General features: G+C 45.4%; 1 protein-coding gene across 1 annotated transcript in view; it reads right to left on the reverse strand.

Moving 5' to 3' along the window:
* Positions 1 to 287: 287 nt before the first annotated feature.
* LOC102568554 (cysteine-rich protein 2) overlaps positions 288 to 17,321 on the reverse strand; it is a 47,518-nt gene continuing 30,484 nt past the window's right edge. The window contains exons 2-4 of the mRNA XM_006270414.4: positions 16,772 to 16,866; positions 10,410 to 10,464; positions 288 to 1,920 (exon numbers count right to left, since the gene is read on the reverse strand). Of these exons, the coding sequence (XP_006270476.2) occupies positions 1,838 to 1,920; positions 10,410 to 10,464; positions 16,772 to 16,866 (233 nt within the window). The 3' untranslated portion in view covers positions 288 to 1,837. The remainder of the gene's footprint in view (positions 1,921 to 10,409; positions 10,465 to 16,771; positions 16,867 to 17,321) is intronic.

The following is a 17,321-nucleotide window of genomic DNA, read 5'->3' on the forward strand; positions in this document are numbered from 1 at the left end:
ATGGTATTTACCTTCACCTAGCCTTGGTTAGAGGCCACGGAAAGCTGCAGCCCATGTGGCAGTGGGGGCAGGGGGTCACAATGCCCATGCTGCCTGCATGGTGAGGGCCCATACAGAGTGCAGCCCCCAGCCAATGAGAAGTTGAACAGCCAGTATTAATTAATTGAGCCTCACAGCAGTGTTATGTGCTCAGCTCTTCTGTGTCTTTTATTTTCTGTGCTCATCCAGCTGTAATTAATGACATGAGGTATTGGAAAAATTAGGGTCAGAAAATCTACAAGGAAAAGTTTTCTGTTTTTGTAACTCAGTTTAATGACTTAAGAGTTGCTATCAGCAATTTTTTTGTGTGTTCACTGCTTGCTTGTATCAGTAGCCAAAATTCAAGAAGGGCAGTAGGTAACCCTAAAATATTTTGTATGTAAAGTATAATATGAACCTACCGCCTATAATAGTAGGACAATAATGGTGAGACGGTTCACTAAAACAATAATAATAGTGAAATACATTTTGAAACGCCATGTTGCAAATTGTAGAAAATTCTATGTCATACATCAAAATGTTACAACTACTTATTCACAATGATAACTATTGCAACCCTGCTTCCCCCCCCATGTAACAGGGAATTTTCAAGCTAGTTTAATTTATTGAAATCTATGGCACATGTTAAAAATCCATCACTTACAAGGAGTGAGTTCAGTACAAGGACAAAGTTTGCTAGTCTGCATTACTTTCTCTGTTAATTACTCTGCTTTCATATAAAAAAAACAACAACAGATGATTTGGTATTCCTTACATTTATATAAGTGCATAGTGATGTGAATTTCCTCTATGTTTGATAATTCAGCACAATGGAAGTATGAGGGAAACGGGATGAGTTAAGTGAATCCAGTTAAATTAATTTATAATGTTAACTGAAAAGATGTCTGCAATCTTTTATCAGTTAATAATGAGGCATTGCACTTGATAGTGGAAACAAATGAAAAACTTAGAAGAATGCAGGTCCTGATCTACTGTCTACTATATTTCATTTCACATGTTTAAAGTTCAGGGCTTCTGCCATGAGAAAAGGATAGGAACTTAGGGCTAGAGGTATTTCAAGAGGCCCCTATAACTTGGCACATGCAGAGGTGTGAATTGCTGTCCCTGCTGGGGCTGCTGTTCTAATGCCCAGCTCATGCAATCATGAAAACCCACTGCATCATAATAGGGATGACCCCTTTACAAGTAGAATAACCAAGACCTCTTCTTCTTCATAGCTGCCAGTCAGATAGTCACAGATCATCAGAGGAAGCAGGAAAAATCTAAATAATCACAGCTTTCATGGATCCTTAGTGGCCAGCTTTTTATCGTGCTGGAATTGGTGGTGTAGAGAGATTTCAATGCTAGAGCTGTTTACCTGTCAGTGTTTCTGAACAGGAAACACTGACAGATCAATGCTGAAAAAGTTTGCACCTAGAAGTACAAAGTATCAATACAAAGAACATTATTCACACTCTTGTCAATTCAGATATCCAATGAGTAAAACAACGATTTCCAAATATTACAAAACAAATTGATATTCTGAATGTGTGCAGTAACAAGAGTATACCCTATTAAAATTCATCATAGCTCATTAAAATACATTTGTCACTGCATAATTTTAATCTGCAGTAAATGCAATTTCAGTTTAGAAGTGGACCCTCTTTTAAGATTTTTTGGATTATCAGCCATTCTCAAAAGCAACATTCTTTTTCAGTCACTTTTTTCTTACTCTGTGGATAAAAATTCAGTGGCATTTTGCTGCTTTATCTTGGTCCAGTAATGGTCCTCCAAGGCTTTGATGTTAAATAAGGGATGTCTAGGAGCTATTCTGGTTTTCCAGTGGAACCTTGGAAGAGGAAGCTGCCCTGAGAGATGAGTACAAAGTTGGCCATCTTGTTCCTTTAAAATAATAAAAACAAAAATGTCAGGAGAGCAAATTAATCAGAAGGACCATAGAGAGGAACAAAAGGACACATGTTAAATTACAGGGGGATGGGTAATTAAAATACAGAAATGTACTGTAAAATTCAGTATTCAGACCTAAGCTGCAATGCTGTCATCTTTGAAAACCTCATCAAAGATCCCACTTGCCATTAAGAACTGGAGGAAAATTAAACCTAAGTGCTGTAGAAGCTTTGGCAAGCTGTTCAATTAAAAACTGAACTCAGCTGAACTTCTCAGTCTCGGGAGAAACGAAACTAAACATAAGCTCCAATAACATTTATCCTTTTCGACACGCAAGCTAAATGTCTTAATTATTTGGGCTATTTTGGCACAGAAAAGTACTATGCAATAGCTCTCATTTAGAGAATTTAGTCTAATGTCATAAACAACATATGCAGAGTCAATCAGGTGGAACAGGTCAAATAGTGAAAAAAACGGACTTGCTAATATTTCTTGGCATAAAAACACTGACAGTGGTTCTTAATGATTCCTGGAGTCATACATTTCTTTTTTGTTTGTTTGTTTTTGTAATTTGGGTAAGCAGTGGATAGTCTTCAAAAATAATAATGAATTGTAAACTTTTCAGATTTTTCCATGAGCAGTCTTTTATTCAGACCTTCATACCAGCAATCACTGTTCATTGTTCTTTTGATTCAGAAGTTTCAGACATTATATTCAAGTACCAGAAATATTTTCATGTGACTTAGATGAGCAACTATACAACATAATAAACAGGAATTAATTCTCAAAGCGATCATCTCACAAACAAGCCTATGTCTGAAAATGGTTTCAGGAAATTATTCCATGAATAACAAATACAAAAACATTCTATAACAGGGGTTTTAACCAGTGTAGTTAAAGTGGTAAATCCCCTTAGACTTGGATGCAGTGACATTGGTATACATGTGCATATACTGAAGTATCTGATTTGCATAAGGGGAGTATATTTAGCTAGGCCACTATAATTGCGTCCACAACCCAAAAAGGTATATTGGCCAAAAGCCTCATGTTGACCAGTCCTGTAAAAAAAAAAAAAAAATCAGGTCCCAAAAGAATAGGGTTAGCTAATTGCACAACTATGGGTGAAGTTGACTCCTATGAAAATGAGGTCTAAAAATAGCTGGGCAGGTGATGAATAGATTTCCACTGGACACATTTACTAATGCACTCCTGTCCAGCCATGTAAACATTCAGACGATTTAGTGCAACGTCTCTTGTCCTACAGAAATGCTTACAAGTAGTTTTGAGATGAGTGCTTTGAGCTCTGCATGGCTATGCCACACTGAATATGCTGGACATTGGTTAACATCGGAAGCTCAGTAGTTCCTGGCCTAGCTAGTATCTGCTGCTTAACTGGAGAAAAGGCTGGTTCTGTTGCTGTTAAGCTTGTTGTCTGGGACTCCTGAGAGTGGATTCAGTCTCCTATTCTGCCACAAACTTTGCATGAAGTTAGGCACAGAACTTGGGTCCAGATTCTATTTCACCTATTAGATATATAAGAGCTAAGTGCGATTCAAGTTGCAGCAAGGTAAGTTTACGTTAGCTATTAGGAAAAACTCTCTCACTATGAGGGTAGTAAAGCACTAGAACAGGTTATGCAGAGAGATGGTGGAATCTCCATCCCTCCAGGTTTTTAAGGCCTGACTCAACAACAGCCTGGCTGGAATGACCTAGTTGGGGATGGTCCTGCTTTGAGCAGGGGGTTGGACTAGATGACCTCCCAAGCTCCCTTCCAACCTTAATTTTCTACAGTTTTATTCCACCTTGCTTAAGTCCCTGGAAAACTATTCCTGCAAAAGTGGTGGGTCCTCCTACTCTTTGGTGCTTTTTGAGACTTAAGGCTAAGTGGATGATGTGTAATAAAAGAAGTAAATGTCCTAACTTTTCTCAGGAACTTAAGGAAGGTAGAATAGTATCACAGTTAGACATGCTTACTTGGTGGAATAGGATCTGGCCCTTGGTCTTTCTGGGTGTTCATATATGTGCTCTGGTGTGGATGGAGGGGTGCTTTAATTAGAGCAGCTCTGAGAGCCACTCTAATTCAAGCACCTGCAGCATCATGTGTATTCAGTATCCTGCACTTCAAAATGACAGTGAGGTACCCCCACCACCATTCTGAAACACAGGGATGCTGAATACACACGATGCGGAGGCTGCTGGATTAGCATGCCCCAACAGACTTGCAGCAGAGGTCCATCACATGTATAGGTGCCCTGTGTCTTATTGCCTCTATCCAAAATACAGAGCAAATATCACTTCTCTCTCTCACAGAGGCTGTGTTGAGAAAAATGCAAGTTGCCCAAATACAGTGGCTTTGAAAGCAATATTAACATCTCAGTTAATTCCTTGATTCCAAAAGCCATCCCTTTTCACAGAGAGAAAGTTTTACCACTGGGCTTTCTGTGAGATATGTTGGCTTTGGGGACCCCCTGTTATGTTATAACACCAGAGCCAGGTAGGACAGTGGTCACCTAGTAGGGTTGCCAACTCTGACTGAAGCTATTCTGGGAGATTTTTTTTTCCCCCAACTAGATGTAATGTAATTAATAGAAGTGCACCAATAGAGATTTTTTGGGCTAATACTGATGGCCAATTTTTAACTAGCTATATTGTAGCAAAACCCCCAGTTTTTCTTTTTCAATATATATATCTAATATATAGATATATATATGATAGATATGCATTCCCTTTCCTTTCCCAATTATTTCTGGCTTTTCTTTCTATCCCTCTCTATTCCCTATAGACAAGCATAAATGAGCTCAGACTTAGAATAAGCGTTAACATTTTTATTTTGGTAGCAAGTTTTTGGTTTTGGATATCCACTGTTTTATATTCTATTATTAGGTTTGTATTGATTCTTACTGTTGTATATTGTATTATTATCATTTTTGTATTGATTTTTATTGTTTCATATGGATATTGTATGGTTTAGGCCTGTGTTTGTAAGTGAACCAAAGTCATGTCAAGTTTCCATTTTGTATGTCAAGTCTCCATCTTGTATCCTTTGCCTGGGCATCCCCTGTGTTGCAACTGTATGAGTCCTGTACTCCTCCCATGTAAATTGGTTCCCGGATGAATGAGAGTGATTGGGAATGATTGAAATCCAATGGTAGCAGGCCTCTACTGAATGGCCTGTAATGACTGGGCCATCACCTCGCATTGATTCATCCAGGAACCACAGACCTCACCCAGGAACAGAGACAAGAACCCAGCATTTGAAAGACAAAAGACCCTGCAGAACCAGCAACTCTACTATTGTACCTCACCATTACAGACACCCAAAACTGCACATCCCTGCATGGAGCACACATGCTCAGTACGCCAGGGGCTGACCCTTGCCTGGGAATGCCTCCTATCACTAGGGTCATACAAGGTCTGCCTCTATAAAAAGGGCAGTGAAGACAGACCCAGTGGGATGCCCTCTCCAAATGGACCAGCACCATGCCACACCACCTATCCACCCAGAGGCCCTGCCGGCGACCCCCCTCTGGACAACACCTACTGGACAAGGACCCCTTTCCAGCCTGGATAGGTAGCTATCACCCCCACCCACTCTTCAACCAAGGACTTGGACTCTGCTTCTCTTCCCTACCTGGACTCCAGCTCTTCCACTGAGTCTCTTTCTCCTGCTGCCATTGTGAGTATGTGCGTGTGTGTGCACGTGTGTGTGTGTGTGCACGTGTGCATGTGAACCAATAACTTCATGGGGCTGTGTAGTGTGTTGTCTGTGTAATAAAACTGTTATTTGGACCCCTAAGTTGCGTATTTCTTTACTATGGTTTGGCCCTGCTGCAATCTCTGCTCCTCGCCCCTCTAACTTCTGTCCATTTCTCCCTTTCCTGCTTCTGGCTCACTGCCACCTCCAACACCTGTCCTGAGCTCCTCTCTGCCTCCAAACCCCCCGTTTCTTTGCCACTGTCGTATCCTCACTGCCTTTTCCTTTTCCCCTGAGCAACCAGTTTTCTGCCTCAGTTTCTTTCCTGGCTGTCTCCTCCTTGCCACCACTTATCTGCCCCCCCCCCTGTATCTCAGCTGTCTGCCTCAGTTTCCAGCCCATCTACCTTAAGTAAACCCAAACCTCAGTTCCTCAGCCAGCTTCTCTCTAGTCTACCAGTTCTAATCCCGGTTCTGGCAACTTTCACTCCCTACACTTTAACTCTCTCTCTCTCTCTCTCACCTAAGCCTTCCCCCAAGTATCCCAGGTACCCCAAGCACACACATACACACTGTACCATCCAAGTTAGGAACTTACCTGTGTGTAGGTGGGTTGTGTGTGCGTATATATATGTGGCATTGTGTGCATGATATACGAATTAGTGATCTGTGTCTAACTTTTGGGGTGTATAGTGTATGTGCTTGAATTGGTGATAAGCACGCACGTGCCTAGGCTGGTTTGGATGTGTATGTGCCAGAGCTGGTAGTGTGTGTGTGTGCACATGCACGCAATTGTGTTACACCCTCCTGTCCAACAGCGCAATATTGAGATCCTGAGAGTTGGCCTGACCCCACAGGGCAACAACATTGGCCGCTGATTGCCGATATGCAGCTGGGCAGCTTGGAGAGCAGCATCCAGCTGGTAAGTCTGTTGTGGGGGAAGAAACGAGGTGGGAGGGAAGGGGCATAGGGAGGAGCAGATTGAGGCCCCCCATGGTAAGGGAGGGAGTGGGGCTGGGGCAAGGAAAGGCGCTGCACAGCTGGGGCGGAGCACAGGATGGGGCCGCTCGCAGTTCTTCTGGGAAGGGGGGTGTGGATCCTGCAGCTGCATGCATCCCAGGAGGGCATGGGGGGGTGGCCCTGGATCTGTGCATGGGGCAAGGGTGGGCTGCTGCTGCAAGCTGGGGCTGGTGTGGTGCCAGGCTCTTCCTGGCAAGGGGCTAGGCCAGTCTGTGCTTGGGGCAAGTGGCAGCAGTGCTGGGTAGGGGGCTATGGGGCAGGCTGCAGCCACCCCAAAATTCACTGTAGCCCCCTCCCAGCATCACTGCTGCCCACCCAGAGTGCAGCCCAGGCTCAACCCTTGTGCTGGGAAAAGCCCTGCACTGCCTCGGCCCCAACTTGCAGTAGCAGCCCGCCCTCGCCCCATGCGCAGATCCAGGGGCACATGCCCCCCCATGCACTCCTGGGTTGCGTGCAGCGGTGGGAGCCACTACCTCCCACACCTCCCGGATGAGCTGCAGCTTTGTCTCACATCCCGCCCCCACCCCAGTTGGGCAGCGCCTGCCCCAGCTCCACTCCCTCCCTCACTGCTGAGGCCTTGATCTGCCCCAACCCCCCCATGCCCCTTCCCTCACAACAGACTTACCAGCCAGACCCAGCTGCTCTCCACACTGCCAGGCTGTGCTCCTGGCTGCCATTGTGCTGTGCTGTGGCTGTACGCATACATGGGGCATTTATTGGTGACATTATCGGCCACATCGGCCAAAAAAAGCTGATTGCTGATAATGCCAATTTTCCTTATATTGGTGCCAATCTGATATGGGAACAATGTATCAGTGCACCTCTAGTCATTAATTGTACTGTTCAACCTGTTCACAATATCAATCTTCCAGATTGCTTTCAATAGTCACTGGGAGATTAATACTGATTCTGGTAGACTCCCAGCCAAACTGGGAGGATTAGCAACCCTACCACCTAGGGCAGCAAAAATGGTGTGTGCACCCCTTGCACATGCTCACTGGGGGTCACTCAGGAGTCTGGGTATGTGCAGAAGCAAGGAGGGCACCTCCAGTGCTGTGAAACCACTGCTCTGGGGCTCTGCCTGGTACCCACCTCAGCCAGGTCCCAGGTACATTACAAGGAAGGGTAGCAGACATTAATTTGCCTAGGGCTGCAAGAACCCTTGCACCATTCTCAGGGGCCCATAACCCCTGTTACTTAAGTGATGCAGAGAGAGACAGAAGACAGCAGAACCCCTGCTACTTTCCAGAGACATAGCCAGCAGAACAATTGCAGCTTGCAGGGAGTCTAGCTGGAAAAAAAAGAAACAGCAGATGCAAGCACCAGAGTTGAAGAGCTACAGGGCTGTAGCCTGCAACCTAAAGGCAGCAGAAGGCTAGGCAACTGATTGAGATATTTAATCACATTTGGGTCCTGTTGCAAAGGAGTTGCAGGTCAGATGACTAGAAGAAGCATAAAGGGGTAGATCCAGAGGGGTATAGTTGTACTCGCCTTCTGGACCACACTGCAGGAGCAGTACGAGTAGGGTCCCTAGTCCAGGTAAGACTTTCCTTGCTCTCCACTCCCTTTTCTTCCATACTCAGCAGCACCTTCTTTCCTCTTCCCTTCCCTCTTTCCTCCCCCCCCACAACCACCTACTGACTGACCTGGGGGTGATGTGGGATCCAGAACTGCTCCTACCCCATTCCAGCTGGGCTTTGTGGGGGGCTAGGTTTAGCCCAGGTGGAGGGAGAGACTTGCCTGCCCCTACCACTGTCCTTGGCTGTGCTCAACTCCCCTTGCAGCTGCCCAGGCTGGAGTGGGGCAGGAAAGCCAGAATAGCAGCAGTGGCAGCTCTCCCTGACTGACACCTTCCAACATCCAGAAGTGTAGCTAAAAGGGGTGGGGAGGAATGAGCCTCTAAGCAGGAGGGAAAGAAGAGGGGTGCTGAGAACTGGTATGGGGATTCTTATTTAATTTGGGGACTTAAATGCCTCCTGTGGCCTAGCTTACTGCAGGTGGGAGGGCTAGGGGCAGGGGTGCAGCCACCACTACATGGTGAGCCATGGGCTAGAGGCTCAGTCTGTCTCCAATCCCCCAAAAGAAAGGAGCTTTGCTGAGTTGCACACAGAGTTAAATAGCTTATGTTGACTGTGTTGAAGCTGAGAGGCTTGGGAGTGACTTAAGAGGAGGCCACAGTTGCTATTGAGACACTCCATAACTTGAGCTGTGGGCTCAGGGATCTGGTGGCCTGAAGTAGGTAGGACAGGGAAAGTGAGATGCTTTACTCAGGCAATTGAACTAAGAAAATCAGACCGAGGCAGCCCATTGAGTAGGACGGAGTGGAGCACCCCAAAGCTCACTCTAATTTCTGAGCGCAGCCTCCCAAGCTTTCATAATGTCTGGTGTGGCAAGTGAGGACAGGGCAGGTACTCTGGGAAGTGAAAGCAGAGGACAGGACTAGTGCAACCACCAGTGGGTACCACAGCTGCCTTCAGGTAGGATGCTGTTACAAATAGGAACTGACTTCCAGCCCTTGCCCCTGCCCTCCCCTTTCCCTCTGAGCCCATGCAAAGATGCAAAGTGCCTCCCAGAGGCACAGGTTTGAATTGTAGAACAGCCTGAACAGTGCTTAAGATGCTTCATCTGATGGATGTCAGGTTGTAAGTAACAGAAAAAGCACTGATTGCCTCTCTGAAAACTGTCACATTATGTAATTCTTCTTGGCAGGCTGATGAAGGCTACCTCCAGCACTGTGTGTGAAAAAACTCATGTTAAATAAGCTGTTTCACATGGCTTGAGCTGGGCACAGGCCTTGCAGACTCAGCAGCTGGCACTGATAAGTGGAGGTGGAATTGGTACCTACTTTAGGTTCATCTCTCACCTCAGTGCTGCACAGGAACAAAAGGGAGTCTTGGGCTTCCTTCAGCTGTTGCCAAGAAAGCCAATCTACAGTTCCTTGAAATGTATTTGTTGCTTTGCCTTCAGCTAAAATGCTACATTGTGTGAATACCCAAGAAAGCACCCAGGGGCAGGAAGAGCTGAGGATTAAACAGTAATAATAATTAGTAGTAGAAGTTATTTGAATAACACTCTCTCAAGGCCTGATCTTCCTTTTAGTAGCTCTGGTGTAGATTAGGAGAAGGTCTACCACTCTCAACAAAATGAGAATGATGTTAATCCATTTCAAGTGAGAAGAGAATCGGTACCATGTGTGAGAAAATAATTGTGATGCATTTCTAATGAAGGACTCAGTCTTTCAAATGCAGGAGCAAGGCTTGCTTATGTGAGTAAGTGTTTGTAGGAGTTGGCTACATACCATAAGATCTCTCTGGGTTAGGTGTTTGTTTACACCCATTTTACAAAAAGGGAAATGGGCAAAGTGAAGCAATTTCCTTAACTCTTTTGTGGCCTTATTGTTCTTAGTAATGTTTTACTAATGTAGCCCTCCTGTGCTAAGCACTGTACACCTCTATGGGAGGGACAGTATAGCTGCAAAGCTAGATGAGGACTCGGGAGCCTGAGACAAACTTGGTACTCATTCAGGCCAGGCACCTTCTAACACAACCCTTGTGTTCATTCTAGAGTCTTTAGAAACAGTAGCTAAACTGTTGTATCTCAGGAAGATCTAATGGAACTGAAATAGTTTAGTATAAAAACTGAATCTTAGGGCCATGTTTTCAAAAAGGCTTCAACCCAACCTTTACATTTTGTACTTGCAAATTTGCTCCTCTTCAAAATCAGTCCCTTTACTTAAAGTATTCTGCACCAAGAGTAAGTAAGAATGTTACCTCTGGGTCCAAAGTGCTGTAGGTAGCAGTGATTACAGTACGGCTTATCGTCATACTGTGGAAGAAGAAAAGAAAGAGGTTTAGTAATGATAAAGGCCTGGTTTTCCTACACCCCTGAAATAGCATTTATGATGGTATCTTGGTTCTATTCCAGGATCTTCTTTTCAGCCAGTCACTCCATACAGCACATAACATAGGTACAGACTGATAACTCCTCGTATGGTTTGGTTTTCAGGTTTCTAAAAGACTGTTCCTTGTCTTACCTCAGCAGGTTTAATGGGATGTTCAAGCCCAGAACTCCACCACATAAAAGAAAGAGGAATGGTGACAAGATGTTTCCCTGGAAGGCTCTTCAGCTCTAGACTTTGCTTTACTTCATGTCTGAGCCACGTTGAGCCCAAGTCTATTGACGTTCAGGTTGCAGTACAAGAATTCAAATATTTATTACTCCCTTTCTGGAGTAAGGTTGACTGTATGCTTTCTACCACCTCACCCTTGCATCTGTCCTAGTGGCTAGAACAGTCTCCTGGATGGTGGTGGATGTGCCTTTGAATGCTCTTGGACCAAGGAAAACAAAAAACATAGGTCTCCTCCTTTTTGAGTAAGTGCTTTAACCAATGGGGTGTTTGTATAAACCACCTTCTTTTCTGAGAAAAGCATAAGCCAGTCACCATACCCAAAGTGATATAGGCACCTTAATCAAGGAGGGTTTGGGAGTTGTGAATCTCAATGAGGACTTGTGTTCGCTTCAAGGCATAAACATAGACACTCCAACTTTAGTGTTGCTTATTGGCTACCTTATGTGGTCTTTCTGCTTAGTGTGCATTCCAGTCCTAGGCACCTAATGCTTCCCAGAAACTGTACAAAGAGCTTAAGCACCTAACTTGGCATTATGAATTCCACTTCAGGAGCCAGGCACCTAGGACCACAGAATGAGAAGGGGCCTCTTGGGCCATCAAGTCCAATCCTCTGCATCAGAAGGTGGTCACTTATCCAGAGTCCTAAAAAACATTTGCTCCAGCCCCTTACATCACAATCACAAGCATATTGCAGAAATAGAAGCATCTTGCAATGTGCCACAAGAAAACACAGAGATGAGGATATTGCCAATATCCTACTACTGAAATGGCAGAGTAATTGGTTAATATATGCTCAGACGATCTTGGGAAAAGGACCACACTCCCTGTTAGAAAGGTTGACAAGAACACCTACAGAACCTCTACAGGTGATCTAACCCAAGGGAAAAACTCCTTCCTAGCCTTAAATTAGGGGATTAGTTTTGATGCTAAGCAGAAGAACAAGACTCTTTAACCAGGAAGCTGAGGGGCTTCTAACTACCAGCAGGAATACCAGTGCATCTTGGTCACAATTCTTAGCTGTACATCCAACACTTCAGAAACAGCCAACCCTCCTCCTCCCCCACGCCCCCCAGACAAAGAAAAAGAACCCCAACCTCCTTCCCATCCCCCCACCTTGCCTTGAAACCAAAGCAATTCATGAGAGGGGAAAACATTGTATCCTGCCCCCAAAATAGAAGCCCTAATGGTTATCAGCAGGGATCCTGGTGTCCTTGAACCCCCTCTCCACCTTCCAAAATCCATGATTAAAATGAAGTGCCATATATATGTAGGTAACCATTGAATACCATGTTCTATTGATATATTTACAGTTCTAAAGAAATTTGGAAGCCTACCAGTGCCTCAATCACTATAATAAAATAAAATAAATTCTAAATACCTATACATTTTGGGATTTTATCATGGAAAAATCAGAGCTTCCCCCTGCCCCTTTAGGTCAGATAATACAGATCCAGGCTCCCCGCCCCAGCTGCCAGGGCTATGGGGCCAGGGACCCAGGTCCATAGTCCACAGTTCCCGAGATGTGGCTGCTGCCTGTGGGAGGTGATGGCTGCTACAGCATAGCAGAGCCCAGAGCCCAGCTTCCCCTCCTCTGCAGGTGGCATAGCTGGAGTGGAGTCTGGGGTGGAGGTGGGTGCAGCTGCAGACTCCAGTAGGGGGCAACTCCCCACTGCTGCATACAGTCCTGCAGGGGCATGGGGGGCCTGTGCCCCCCAGATCTGTGCACAGGGTGGGGGCGGGTGGAGGCTGGCAGGTGTGGGCTACGTGTTGCAGGCTCCCTTCCCTGCTACCCTCCCCTGGGGCCTCCACAGCCCAGCAGGCAGGACTCAGAGCAGCAGGGCAGAGTGGGGCTGGGCAGGGAAGCTTCTTGCCACTGCGAGCTCTGTGCTACCCTGGTGTTGTGCCCCCTGCCCACCCTGCAGCAGCACAGGGCATAGCCCTGTGCTGCTGCCCTCACTGCTGCCCAGCAGGCAGAGGATACCTCTCCAGGGTGACGTGGGACTCGCAGCAGCAAGGCACTACCCCACCTGGCCGTGCTCTTTCCTACCGTGCCGGGTCCCACCTGCTGGACTGCAGTGACTCCAAGGGAAGGCAGCAGGGCAGGGAGCCTGAGCCCACAGTGGGTAGCCTGTACCCACCCCCACCCTGCACACAGATCTGGGGGACATAGATCCCCTCTGCCCCCCCGCACAGGATTGCACACAGTGGCAGTGAGCCAGCCTCTCTCCCTGCCCCCTGGAGGAGCCGTCCATGCCCCTGTCCCACTCTCCTCTGGGGCCCTATGGCTTCACATTCCAGCCCCGGGGCCCAAGCCCCATGCAGCACCTCTCTCCCTATGGGGGCCTCAATCCCCCTCCCCTCCTTGCCAGATTTACCTGTGGGAGCTGCTGTCCAAGATGCCTGGCAGCCACATGCATATACATGGTGTCCCTTGCCTGACCACCCTCCTCCCACTCCCGCAGCCCCTTGCAGGCTGGAACTCTGCCAGCCTGCAGAGAGCTCTTTGCAAAAATGTAGTCTGTGTGTTTCTCCATTAAAATTAAAAATCTGTTTTTCTTGGGTAAAAGGGGAAATCTGTGGGTTTTTTTTGTTTTTCAATGGGAAATGAAAAACCTGGATCCCCAGTGATATCCATGTCCATAGTCTAGGCCAGGCCAATTGCTTGAGTCTCTGTTGGGATCTGGCAGAATGACGCTAGCCCTCCAAAAGACCCTACACCTATTTTGGAGATATCTTCAACCCCGAGTCTGAAACCCTCACCCAATGCCCCACATCGGTGACTTCACACTGAGTGAGGTAGAGACCAGGACAAGAGACACTGCACCAGGCAAAGACAGCATCAGGTACAACCTGCTGAAGATCTGGGACTCAGGCTGCCTTGTGCTGTTGCTGCACTTCAGCTGGTTCAAGAAATTGTGCCATACACTCGGGTCATGGATAAAAAGCCATGTTTGTGCTCATCCATAAGAAAGGTGAGCCTGACAACTCAAGGAGTGAATAGGCATAGTGCCATGGAAAGACAGACTGAAGCATACAGGCACCCAGGTAGGGTGGCCATCATGGAGGACAATCTGGTTGTCCTCTGTCCTCTATTGATATGAAACTGGACACCTTTATGTCCTCTATTTTTCTCTTGAGGAATTTTTCTTGAAGAGAAAAATAGGGGACATAAAGGCATCGGGTTTTGTATCAATAGAGGACAGCGTAGCAGAAAACTGGAATGTCCTCTATGATGGCCACCCTATACCCAGGGGTGCTAGAAGTTTCTAAAGGGAGCAAGAAGAAACTGTTTTGACACAATGGAAACACATTAAGAATGGTCAGAGACCAATGTGGTCAAACAATGGAGCTTCTAGGATTCCTTGAATGCAAAAAGAAAACATACAGGAAAGGGAAAGATGGGTAGCTCACCAAGGATCCATATCAGGAAACAGCAAGAACATGCAGGGACAAAATCAGGAAAGCAATGGTTAAAAAATAATCAGCATCTAGCAAGGGATGTTAAAGGCAAAAAGAAAAGGTTCTGTAAATATGTTGGCAAGAAAACAAAGATCAAGGAAGCTGTGGCTCCACTGTTAGATATTCAGGGCAAACTCTTAATAGAAGATGCAAAGAAGGTGAAACTGTTCAACAGCTATTTTGCATCAGTCTTCCCCTAAAAATTAGGTTGCAACCAGACAGCTCATAAGGAATATTTGGGTAAGGTAGCAGACAAGGTGAGGGACGAGATGACAAAAGACAGCCAAACAGCTTTTGTTGGGTCTGAATGAATTTAGGTCAGCAGGGCCTGATGAACTTCATCCCAGGGTCCTGAAGAAACTGGCAGAGAAAATCTCAAAGCCCTTGGCAATAATATTTAAAAACTCATGGGAAACAGGTGAGGTACCAGAGGACTGGAAAAGGGACAACATATTGCCCCTCTTTAAAAAAAGGCATAAAAAAAAAGACAACTGAGGAATTGTGACCGATTAGCCTCACCTCAATATCTAGGAGTTACTGGAGAATATCATACCTGGGATTTTTGGGGAATCACAGACTCAGTATGAGTGTTCAGTGTAATGTAGCTGCACCAAAGGCAAAGGTAGTTTTGGACTGTAGCAACAGAAGCATAGGTGCAAGACACAAGAGGTTATAGTACCTCTTTACTTGGCACTGGTTAGACTTCATCTAGAGTACGTGTGCCGTTTTGGGCTCTACTTTTTAAAAAGAACATGGAGAAGCTAGAGAAGGTCCAGAGGCAGGTGACCAAAATGATAAAGGGCCTCGGAGGCAAGCCATACAAGAAGATGTGGAAGTAAATTGGCATATTCAGCTTATGAAAAAGGTACTTAGAGGGGGACACAATAGCAGTCTTCACATATCTGGAGGGCTGCCATAAAGAAGAGGGACACTACCTTTAGCTGCAGAGAGCAGTACACAGACTAATGGCTTGAAGCTGCAGCAAAGTAGGTTTAGATTGGAGATCAGGAAAAACTTCTTCACTGTTAGTGCAGTGAGGCAGTGGAATTTAAAATTTTAATTTTCCTGTGGAAGTTGTAGAATCTACGTTACTGGAGGTGCTGATGTGGAGATTGGACACGCACTGGTCAAGGATGATCTGGGAGTAGCTATGCCTTTGGTTATTTCCCATGTTTCTGGACTTTGCTGGTTTCCACATGGGACTGGAAAGGAAATCCCCCACTTCCACCTCCTGTTGCCAAGTGTTGGGGGTAGGGTGTGGGAGGGTTCACCTTCCTCAGAAGCATCGGTTGTTGGCTGCATCCAAGGCTGGGGATTTTGACTGGGGTGTGCTAATGATCCTGCTAGGACTAAAATACACAGGTTCCTGGCTAGAGGGTCTTGCTCCTCTACTGAAAGTCAAACTGCCACATCTGGAGTCAGGAAGGAATTTTACTCCATGGTCAGATTGGTACAGACTGTGAAGAGTTTTGCCTTCCTCTGTAGTGGAGGACATTGCTGTCTTGGATCTCTCAAGCAAATTTCAACAACCTTTGCAGTAGCAAGACACTAGCCACTGTTGCCACCCTTCTTTACCTGTGTCAGGTTAGGGTGCTGTGCCTTGTGGCTGTATGTCAGGGTTGATTGTGTAGTTTTACTAAGTAGGTTAGACAAGGATTTGTATGGAATGATTTAGAGAAGGATGATTCTGCCTCAGACAGGGGTTTGGACTAGAAGACCTTTGGAGAGCCCTTCCAGCCCTACTTTGCTATGATTCTATGAAAAATGTTCAATACTTTAAGACAAAAAGGTAGAATTTTAACCTTTATGAACTGAAGAACTCTCTCTCTCTCTCTCTCTCTCTCTCTATATATATATATATAGGTTCTTTTGTTCTTTATATATAGAGAGAACAAAAGAACTTTAGATAATTTTAAACCTTTTGTTTCAGTAATTTCTAAGACTTCATTTTGAATTCAAGTTTTTTTTAAAGTTCCAAGTGAAAATCTCTTCCAAAAAAAAGGAAGAAACCCCCCCCAGAATCTTTCATTTCAAAATGTTATTTCAAAACCCTTTACAGTTTTGTTTTTTTCAAAATGAACGTTCATTAAAATAGTTACAGACTGAACAAATCAGCATTTTAAGGTGTAAAAAACATCTAATCAAAAATCCCTGACTGGTTCAAGGAGAGTGTACAGTCACATGTACAACCTAATCTATTGCTGTCATCAGCATACCCACCCCCTTCTCTGCCTAGCACTAGAGTGTGACAGACACACAATGGTTCATCTTTATCGCTGTTGCAAGCAGGGTATTTTTAGTAAGCAATGGTTGGAGCCTAGCATGGTAATAGTTCGAACGTGTCTGCTGTTTACAGCCTCTGTCCACTTTCTTTCAACTCTTATTTCCCCATTTACCACATTGAAAAAACTTCTGTTGCATGCAGCCTTTAATTGAATCCAGAGCAAGCCACCCCTTTGAAACAGGATCAGGAGGCAGATTGTTGAGGGGCTGAAGTAACTAACTCATGGAGGCAGGCAGATGGAGAGAGACTTTATTTCCTACCTCTGCGTGCTGGCCAGGGCTGAGCTGCCGTTTGCAGTGGTAACACTTCAGACAAAGGGGATGGTAGTCTTTGCCTAGAGAACGTTTCCTCTCAGCTGTTAACAGAAGAAAAAGGTATGAGTAATTATACTCTGAGCACCTCATTAATAGAGGAACATATGTGAAACGGGTCTTTGATCCATGGAATTACTTGCCAAGAAACAGGAGGCGGGGGATGTTTTTTTCTCAAATCAAAGCAGCAGTAGAATCTTTAATATGAGGACAATTTGGTGGGGTTTTTCTGTGAGTTGGTTTCATCAGCACCGCTGTGCCTCTGTCTATTTGAAGTTTACTCTTTTTTTAAACTTTACTCACTGGAAATTTCACACCAACCCAGGACAGAAAACCTCCTTTTCTTTTTCACTTCAGTCGGATGGGACAGGGTATTTGGCCATCTTGTGCAGGAGTTCTCTCCCAGGTCACACACAGTTTTGTACAGATGCTTTCTTGGTTTAGGTTTGAGCTAAGATTAAAGCCCCACCCAGGGAGACACCTTGCACAATCAGCTTGG

Source organism: Alligator mississippiensis, chromosome 3 (genome assembly GCF_030867095.1).
Source record: "Alligator mississippiensis isolate rAllMis1 chromosome 3, rAllMis1, whole genome shotgun sequence".
NCBI classification, from domain to species: domain Eukaryota; kingdom Metazoa; phylum Chordata; order Crocodylia; family Alligatoridae; genus Alligator; species Alligator mississippiensis.